General features: G+C 39.7%; 1 protein-coding gene across 1 annotated transcript in view; it reads left to right on the top strand.

Moving 5' to 3' along the window:
* Positions 1-4,791: 4,791 nt before the first annotated feature.
* The window catches only part of LOC122988777 (nardilysin-like), a 33,647-nt gene continuing 27,842 nt past the window's right edge, over positions 4,792-10,596 (top strand). The window contains exons 1-5 of the mRNA XM_044361392.1: positions 4,792-4,938; positions 6,769-6,977; positions 7,527-7,803; positions 8,690-8,771; positions 9,106-9,259. Of these exons, the coding sequence (XP_044217327.1) occupies positions 6,784-6,977; positions 7,527-7,803; positions 8,690-8,771; positions 9,106-9,259 (707 nt within the window). The 5' untranslated portion in view covers positions 4,792-4,938; positions 6,769-6,783. The remainder of the gene's footprint in view (positions 4,939-6,768; positions 6,978-7,526; positions 7,804-8,689; positions 8,772-9,105; positions 9,260-10,596) is intronic.

The following is a 10,596-nucleotide window of genomic DNA, read 5'->3' as shown; positions in this document are numbered from 1 at the left end:
AATAAATACAATATATTTAAGTAAAATATATATAAAAACTACTTAACAAAGTCTACTTTAATAAAATAAACAAAAAGGACTGAAAGAATAAAATATATGAAGAGTTACATGACTTAATTCTATGTATCATATGAAGCTGCAACGATTAGTCGATTAACAGAAAATCAATCAGCAACTATTTCGATAATCAAATTATCGTTTTATTCATCATTTAAGCAACAAATATTTGCTGGTTGAAGCTTCTCAAATGTGACAATCGAAAACTTTTCATACATTATATTAAACTTAATATATTTGTTGTTTTGGACATTTGAAGACCGTGAGCTATATTATAATGGTTATAATGGTTCAGTCTCAGTGTTTCCAGCAGGAAACAGACAGAGTTAGAGACTAGCTGGTGAGGAGAGTGGAACATTTAGCAGCTGAAGAACTTAATATGTTTCTCAGGAGTTGGTGGAGATCAAACCAGAGCTGGGAGGAGAGTGAATATTGGAAAATAATAAAAAAAAAAAGCTATGCAGGTTTAGTCTTGACATTTAAAGATGGAGCACACTGGGAAGAATCCTGATATTATTCAAAAGTGAGAGCCTAACGAGCTCGCTTCCCTCCCTCCCAGGTCAAACCCAGTGACGGTTGCTTTGCTGTGACTCACCACTCAGTCGGTTCTTCAGCGTTTTTTCATAGGAAACACTGATGCTCCTCGTCTACTGTGGCAGCTGCAGTGCGCTTCATGTTGCTTCAGCCGACACATCAGTGCTTATACATGACAGGAAGTGTCAAAATGTCTGCTGTTGTGCCAGCTGTTGGAAGTATATCGCATCATATCTGCTTTCTTGCTTGCAGGCAGATTTAATGACATCCTGTATATGCTTAAGAAAACTAGACTCAGGCTTTAACCGTCTGAAGTGTCTTTTTTTTTTTTAATTTCCAGCACAGAGCTGTGAAATTAATGTAGTTGAGGAAACCTGACTACTTGACCTTAGCAGAAAGATAGTTTGAACACAGGGAGTCTGATCCTCGCTGAGGGAACGATGTGCTGGGAGTATAAAGTAGAACTTTCTTGACCCCGGCTGTAATTAATGTAAAAGAGAAACAGAGCAGGAGACTCCAGAGCTGTGAAGGTATAATGCTTCAGATTTTCATGATATCATACTCATTTATGATACTGTTTATCATCACGGTTATTAACTGGGCAAAGTGGGTAACTGACCCCAGTGCACCAGTGGTAATTTAATTAATCATAACTTTGTTTGGTAGTATGGTTATATGCACCAGTGAAGCCACATCGATTGTGTACTTGTGATTGGTGATTTTTGGTTGTCCCAGACGGTGAAATATTTAGTTCAAACGCTGGTTCAAGATCTCACTTCTCACACTCACGTCCACTGACGGTCGATTTAGAAATTTGGAGACCAAAGACAACCTTGACTTGTCAATTTATTCACAGCTCAAATTAGTTTTTGTGTTGGCTCAGTAGTTTTGTCATTAATCTCATTAACTCTGCCAGGAGTCTGTCAGCTGACCTTCTCTCTCCTTCTTGTGCTTTTGCTGTCAAAACCAGGAAGACCTAATTTTTACAAAAATATAAATACTGCCTCCACCTTTATAGACAAAGACACAGTTATTTAAACTGAAAAAACTTTTTTATTTTAGGTGGACAAAATGTGTCAATATTTGCTGACTTCAACGACCTTCTGCTCTGTTTCTGTGTCACCTCGTGTGTCTCTGACACTTTCATAAGAAACTTTGGGAGGTTTCCTTTCTGGTAAGATCTTATTTATCTGCACAGTCACAGTAGTTCAGGAGCTGCAGACATTTTAATTTGGGAATGTCATTTTTAGTTTTTCCTACAAAACATGGGTGAAGTGTTTTTCAGGAATAAATAGCCTCAGAAACCAAACTGGACAAAACAAAGGAACAAAAAAAGCAGATCCAAGACCCAGATCAGACTGCCAGAGACTCGACCCAGACTGCCGCCGAGCGCTGCAGCCCTGCTTCATGGTGGCTTATAGCTTTTGCACTGGCCGACACAATCCAACGCCATATTGAGGGTGTTTTATACTCACACACACATGTGAGCAGGGCTGATGAGTGAAGAGCACATGGTTCTCTCCCTCCCCTTTAGCAGGTGTAGTCACGTAGCCGTCATGTTTGCAGTGTTTCCTCCATGAACGTGAGTGTGTGTGCGCGTGTGTGTGTGTGTGTGTGTGTGTGTGTGATGTGTGATATTAGAGCCAACATGTTCTATTGTTGCATATGGTTATCATGATATTTATTGCGTGTTCAGTTGTAAGGGTTTTTGTGTTTATGTACAGTATCTTTGACGGAAGTGTGATATTTTGACAATGTCATGTCAGCTGAGATACAGTACGTGTGTATACGAAAGACTTCAAGAAAAAAGGGAAGACGAGGAGAAAAAAATTTGTGCATTTATTATTAAATATTATGAAGGTAGAAAAAACAATATCCTGCCAAATTGTTATAGCTACCACAGCGCACGTTTTTGTGTGTGACTCCCCACCATGTGTCTTCATATTGATAAAAACGTACAATAATATCGACATTGTCTTCATATGATTATTTTCTAAGTGAATTTGTAAATTATAGAATTAGAAATGATACTGGTGTTGAGTATGAATTTATTTTTATGCTGTGTATACCATGGACAAATTATATAGAGAGTTTATGTAAACTTGTTGTCTTACAGTTCACTCCTGTACGGGGGAGAAGCACAAAGTGATTGTACAAAAATATTGTGAATGTTTGTATATTATAGATGCAATTTAGTATAATAAAAATCACAATCTTTAATCATAACATTTGTCAGATTGTTTTTCAGTATGACTTCTTGTAGTATTACTTTCTCCACCTCTAAGTTTTGCATGTTTTAATCATTTTGTTTATTAATTCAGTCACTTCTGTAGTTTGTGATTAGAGATTTATATAAACCATACTTACACCATTGGTTAGGGGGGTTTTATAAGGCAATAATCAGTTTGTTTTCCCTGTTTTTTATCATCAATGAGAGAACTACCGCTATGAACATCACCACTAAGGTTTCTTCAGCGTTTTTCAAACAAACTTTACATCAATACTGAAAGTCTACTGCAGCTTCAGATCTACACAGATGCTTCAAAGAATCCAGTTAATAAAACTGCATTTAGTTCCAGAGTTTAACCTGAAGGTAGAAAAAAGAATCAGTTTACACACAATTAGTATTAACAGCATTAAGAGCAGCTGTTTGTTCAGACTCAAGTTCATCACTAGCCAGTTTAGTTACAGTCATTCAGAGAGCAGAGCAGAAATACAACAAACATTATATATAATTCAAATGATGGGACTCAATGTAAGATTCTTATGGATACCAGCACATATTAGTATTAAAGGAAATTAAGTAGCAGACACAGTTACAAAGGAAGCTACAAAGAAACACATTGAATTTATCATTAACAACAAGCAGAAACAGGAGAGGAGACAATAATATCAAAGTTTCAATTTGGTCATACTGGTAAGTAATACACTCCACAAAACAGGGAAACGTGATATGTGAAGGTGTGACTTTTGTGGACAAAACGAAACACTAGTTCCTGTAATGATTTATTGTCAGAAATATGAAGCCAAAAGGAGACGCCTGATTCAGAGCCACAGACATTAAAGTTAACTTTGATTTAAGAGATAGCTGCAGAAAAATGAAGGAAATTAATGTTATCTATGTTACCTCAAGAAAAATTTAAAAAATGAGACCCTCCCCTACTTTCTCAGTTGCCTTTAAAAGCCTGTGGACTGATTTATATGTGAAGGACTCAGGTTGGTTTTTCTGTGAAAATCCAAAGGATGTAACATTTATGCACGTCCCCGAGTGGCTTGCCTCTCTCCAGCAACAACAGGGTACAGCACTAGCTAACATTAGCTTAGATATTGAGTCTGCCAACGTCAACAAACAACCGGCATCCACCACAACACAGAGTCAGGGAAGCTAAAATTACTACAAGGCATGTGAAATACAGTATATTGTGATATTGTGGTTTTAGCTGACTAATGTTAGCGCCGCTGCTCGCTCACACTGACGGAGTGCGAGCGTGCACGCGAGCAACATGATACTGACTGCAGTTCACCTAATGGCCACCAGTGTCATTAATGAGAAGGAATTTCTGATTCTTAAATATTACATCTTTAAAATTACACTTCAAAGGAATCACATGATACCAGGCATTAGAGAAATGTTGCAGAGGAGTTCAGGTGATGTAAGGTACAGAGCTATTTTCAGACTTTTAGAAAACACAGGACTTAATGGGAGAATTTAATGTAATAGTATAGTACATGCAACTCAATCAACATACATGCGTCTCCCTACCTACAGGAACTGATCACACCACAAACCTCCGCCCGTACCCTCAGAACTGCCAGCAGCTTGCTCCTCCAAGCCCCCAGTACTAAGCTCCACACCATAGGGGATGGAGCCTTCTGCTCTGCTGCATCACGCTTGTGGAACAGCCTTCATAACCATCTGTGGGCAGCATAGACCCTAGACTCTTTAAAAAAAAAAAAAAAAAAAGGCCTAAAAACCTTGCTATTCAGGAAGACTTTTTCATCTTATCTCTTATTATTATTATTTTCTTTATTTTTTGTGTTATACTGTTGCACTTTGTGTCTCACTATGAATGAAAAGTGCGGTGCAAATTAAATTAATTATTACTATTAACTGTTCTGCCCTACATTCCAATCCGGAAGGGGACGGTAATGCGCCATAAAGCTGTTTAACGGCCATCAGTAAACAACAAAAGAAGAAGAAGACCAATCAGATGCCCCGTTGATTGTGATTGATTGGCTCTCAGCGAATCACAGGCTTTGTTTTGGCTAACCGCTATCTGACGGAGGCTGCTGCTCCTGCTCTTCAAACACCAAACTTCCATCAATATCAAGCTCACAGAAGCAAAGGTAAGCGTCTTTTTAAACTAATACACAATAAAACAAACTGCTGTGTCCTGTTTCAGGGTTCAGGTTTAGCCGGCTAACTAACGAGCCAACAAAATGGCTCGATGTGGAGCTGATAACCGGCTACAGTTAGCCGTTAGACAGTCGGTATCAACCGGATTACTGAAAGCTAACATACAACTAACCAAGCCGGTGTAGCTAAGCCGACACAGATAGCGCTTGTTCCTAAAGTGACAGTATTTGTAGTTATTTGTAAATTCTTGAAGTAGTTTCCTAGCTTTTCCCGACAGCTAAGCTAACAGTTGCTACTGTTTAAATTGACAGAAGATTAGCGGAAGATTCGGTTGACTGACGTACAATATTAACGTGTCTATGCGGTTCTCTCAAGCGACTAGACTGCGCCAACAAACTGCATTAATAAAGAATCAGACATTTTCAGTCTGCCTCTCTTACCGGTAAAATCATACTCCATTAAATATGACTCGAGAAAATTTTTGTATCAGAAGATGATCCTCCTGAATTCGGCAAATATTTAATCCAGCAAGTACAATTTTATAGTTTAATGTTTGAGATTTAGTTCAAGGTGTAACGTTAATTACAGCGTCATCTCCCTACTAATACACCAGCGGTGGACAATAACTAATTAAGTAGTTAATTTACTCAAGTACTGTACAGTTTTGAGGTACTTGTACTCTACTTGAGTATTTCCATGTGATGCTACTTTCTACATTTCAGAGGGAAATATTGTACTTTCTACTCCACTACATTTATTTGACAGCTTTAGTTACTTTTCAGATGAAGATTTGACACAATGGATGATATAACAAGCTTTTAAAATACAACACATTGTTAAAGATGAAACCAGTGGTTTCCAACCTCTTTGGCTTTTGACGTCTTACAAAAAGCAGTGTGTAGTCGGGGTCACAGTTCACATGTCTAGTAGTTGTTAACAGCTCCACCAAATCCATTAATTGACTAATTGTGTCAACACAAGCTGTTGACACAAAGCTGGAAGAACACTGCTGTCTAAAATATTGCCTACTGCAGCATTAATGTTTCCCTTCACTCGAGTTAAGATAGAGGGATGTCCACATACTTTTGGTCATATAGTTTATCAGTAGGGAATATTATCCAGTTCCAAACCTGGTATATTTGTTATTGGAAGAGATTAATCACTCCCTCCAGGAGTTTTTTTGTGATTATTGTGGCCAAAAATGTTTGACTTTGCAGCGTTTTTTTGTTTTTTTTTTTCAAAAAATTGTGCTACAATTTGAAATGTTTAATGTGCTCTTTTTGCTGTAAAATTATGGGAATTGCAAGCAAAGGAAAAGAATGTGATTTTTTTTTTTTTTTTTTAAACATTGCCAATTAAGAGTCATATGTAATGACTTGCCTGGATAAAAAGCATCCTGCATATCACAGATATCACATAGAAACTATATTTCAGTGCTAATTTTTAAATGTATTTTCTGAACATGAGAACCATGAGCTCAAAATGATATAAAACAGAAAACACTGTACTTGAGTTCCATTTATAAGCATTTATTAAATGAACATTCACCTCTATATTAGAACCAAATAACATCAGTCAATAATGCCATTAAAATAAATCCATTAACATAAAAATATAGCTTCATTTCCAAAGTGCCCATTTTTATGTAGATTATGTCCATCTCTGCTGAATGCAAACCAGCTGTGTGTAAGCTCTCGCAGATATTGTGAAGATTACTTGAATTTGTGTTAATTGCTGAAATTCTTATTAGTGGACCCGCTTTCTGAATGACCTACAGCATTATGTATGTTCATGAAAATGTATGTTCTCTGTTACTTCAGGGGACTCCTGTCAAAATGCCTCAGACCAACAAGTCAGTTAGCGGTAGCAGTGTGCCGGGCCAGGTGTCGGCTCCAGATCAGGGCGAGCCACCACCCCCAGTGGATGTGAGGACCCAGGTGGCTGCTGGAGATGGAGGTGGAGGAGTCGCTGCAGAAGACCAGGGAGACCCAGAGATCATCAAATCACCCAGTGACCCAAAGAAGTACAGGTGGGAGAGAAGAGTGTCAGTCATAGAGAGTTTGGTGTCTGTCCGAACTGACCTCAGCTGTTGTTGCAGATGTCTATAAGCTTCCTGCACCTAAAACAGAATAAACCTGAGGTCTTCATCTTCAGGCCCCTTAGAAATTATTTGAATTTTGCAAGTGATCTACGTTGGAAGAAACTAGTCCTGAGTTAATTTGTTTACCAAATTTTGTCTGTTAAGGATTTGGAGACCGTAGTACATGTTTTTATGTCTTATCACCTGGAGATGCTTCACTGGTACCAAGAAGAGAGACCACATCTCCGCTGGACCAGCCTCTCTCGCTGTGTGTACAATGACACAGCAAAAAATAAATAAAAGTTCAGTGATTCGACTGACAAAATGAGAATTGTCTTTTTGACATTTGTGCGGCCGCTCTACAAATGAATGTGATGTGATGTAACACAGGTGTGAAAGTCTACACAGGTGTTAACAGGTGTTAACACAGGTGCTGCTTGTATGTTAAAGTGTTTGAATATTGATCCTGATCCTCTCCGGTGTTCTTGTTCTCTGCAGATACATCGAGCTGAGTAACGGCCTGCGAGCGCTGCTCATCTCCGACTTCAGCGGGGCAGACGGGAAGGCCGGCGGTGAAAACGAAGAGAACCAGGGCGAGTCAGACAACGACGGGGAAGAAGACGAGGAGCAGGACGACGGCGAGGAAGAGGGGGATTCTGGTGAGGGGTCGGAGGAAGACGAAGAGGAGAACGAAGAGGAAGAGCAGGACAGCGACTTCGATGAGCTGGACGAGGAGAACGCAGGGAAGAAGAAGAGAGGGAGCTCCGAGAAGCAGGTGGGTGACGAAACGTTTCTTAACAAAAGCAACAGACTTTAAAGGTGTTTTATTATAAGTAGTTGTGTGCTGGAGATTAGTTTTAGGTCGATTATATTTTCATTCAGTCAGTTTATATTAATATCTCAGCTTGTGTGTGGTGGCACAATGATGTTAAGTTTATGCTCTTAAAGGCAACAAGGCCACATATCAGTGTTGACGCTTCCTTTTATCTATAATGGTTTTATTTTTGATATATTATTTACAGATTAAAGGTCCAGTTTAAGAGCTTTTCATCCTTCCTTCTGTTAAGTTTCTGCATGTTGGTGCGGGACTTAATGCAGGGATTTGATTAGTATGAAGGCCAGCAGGTGTCATTAAGAAAACAGAAGCTCATTTTGACCTGAAGGTTCATTCTAGTCCTTGGAAAAAGCAGTTTGACAAATTAATACATAGATGATTGTTTATGTCTTTACTTTACTGTTTTGGTTCACTCCCAGTGCTCTCATAGCATCGTTTTGGGCTGTAGCAGGCAGAGAAAAAGCTTTAAAAAGCCACTGTACACTATGGATTTATAGTTGATCCTGAGGGTTATGACTGTAGGTTTTATAGTTCACAGTGTTCACTGTGAAAGAAAGCAGTGACTGCATGTTTGCAGAAGAGATGGCTTTGCTAGATGTGTGTTACTGAGAAAGTTACTGCATCTTTTGTCAACCTTCTCATGTTGTCTCCGCTGGCATCAGGAGAAACACGACCTGATCAGTCACCGTTCTTGCAGTCTGTAGCCTCAGTGTTGAGCTACGTTTTTTAACATAAATCACACATGAGCCTCGATAATCTTGAACATGCTGAATGAGTAGATTCAAATACACATTTTGAACGTGTGTGTGTTGTTTTGTGTGTCCAGGCAGCAGCTGCTCTCTGCATCAGTGTGGGGAGCTTCAGCGACCCGGACGACCTGCCGGGCCTCGCCCACTTCCTGGAACACAGTGAGTTCTGTAGAAATACACGGAGACCCAACGTGTTCACGATTAAATTAATAACTGACACATTAAGAAAAAATAATCTTATGAATAAATACAACAGTTCATTACGTACACATGTAGTTGAAACTAATAGAGTCTTATACAGCAGCTCTACAATAAATCCTCCCTTCATCACGGTTATAATGTTTTTGTTCAACCTGTTTTACAGACCTGTTGATTGACTTGACTACATGTTTCCAGTCCTAATTTCTGGTTTACTGGACATAAAGACTGACTGACAGCTGGGCAGCAGTGCTGTGTTTCTGGGTATTAATCTCTTCTCCTCCCTGACTTTCAGTGGTGTTCATGGGCAGCGAGAAATACCCGGCGGAGAACGGCTTCGACGCCTTCCTGAAGAAGCACGGCGGCAGTGACAACGCCTCCACGGACTGCGAGAGAACCATCTTCCAGTTTGACGTGCAGAGGAAATATTTCAGAGAGGCGCTCGACAGGTGAGGAAACTGCAAACTCTGCTACCTGCCTGATAGTTAGATGAAAAAGCTCTAGCAGGTCCAGTTTGTGACTGACAGGGAAGCACAGTCCAGTATGCTGGGATTTCCAGTCAGAATACTGGTTTTTGGGGTGTTTTCCTGTTGTGAACTCCAGTGTCCTGTGTGTGTTGATGCCAGTTCTGTGCGGGCCATCTGGCTCTCTGATGGGAGGTCAACCGGTTCATTAAAGATCACCAACGAGTGCTCGGTCCCTCTCCGCCGGGCCAACTGATACACTCTTGGTAGCCACGTTGCTACTGTTGCTGTTTTTAGACAAGCAGTCAGTGGACTGGAAACACAACGTCCTACGTGACGGAAGAGCAGATGTCTGCTGCAGTTTGTTCTGCAGCAGAGGTGAATTTCTCCGTGTGTCAGTAACATCAGATGGTGAGACAGAAGGTCAAATGATTCAACAAGGCGTTGGAAGATTCAAGATGCTCCGACTGTAGGAAGGAAAAATGGATGTCATGTTTTTGTCTTTGTGTGAACACAGAGACGAGCTGAACGTAGCTCAGTCTAAAACAATAATAAACTGACAAAAATAGTCTTCACCTCAGAAGAAGATGGTGAAAGGCAAGATGGAGGTTTGAATATGAAAGATGTGAACAACTCTGCAACACTAACTGGGAGGAGGAGGTTGGAAACATGAAAAAATGCTCGACTGTACAAATGTGTCTTAAAGGATCAGTCTGGTGATTTTCTATCATTTTCTTCTTGTGAACAAATCTCATGTTTGGATCCAAACCAACAATGAACTGATCTACTAACTATTAAAAAACTATTAAAAACACTAAGAACATGTTCCTTCATCATGAAGAGTTTGGTCATGTTTGATCACATTTTCAGTCTCTGGAGAGAAGTTAAGTTGTGTGTTCAGCTCTCAGTACTTTTGAAGCTTCTACCAGAATCTCAGTGGTTTGAAGTTAAGTTTCATTTCTATGTTCCTGTCTGTACTTTCTCTGTATTAAAAGTTGTTCACCAGTGAAGCAGGTTTCGGGACGTCAGTGCGTTTGTTGTTCAATAAAAAACGAGTCTACACAACAGGATTTGGACATACTCGCTGCTGTTTGGTCAGCAGATCAGTTTTAGACGTCACAAGGGGGAGAAAAAAGCAGAAACAGCAAACAGACTCTTACTGGGGTCTGACAGCTGGTGGCTTTAAATGATGGTTGACCCCGAGTGTCACGTGTCATCATTTTCATGATGGCATCAGCTATCAGAAACAACAGACGGCTGAACGTTGTTCACTTCGACTGTACACACAGTATTACAGTGTTACAAAATGCACACATATCATT

This window comes from Thunnus albacares, chromosome 9, assembly GCF_914725855.1.
Source record: "Thunnus albacares chromosome 9, fThuAlb1.1, whole genome shotgun sequence".
In the NCBI taxonomy this organism is placed as follows: Eukaryota; Metazoa; Chordata; class Actinopteri; order Scombriformes; family Scombridae; genus Thunnus; species Thunnus albacares.
The sequence above is the reverse complement of the archived record's forward strand: the minus strand, read 5'-3'. Positions and strand labels throughout refer to the sequence as shown.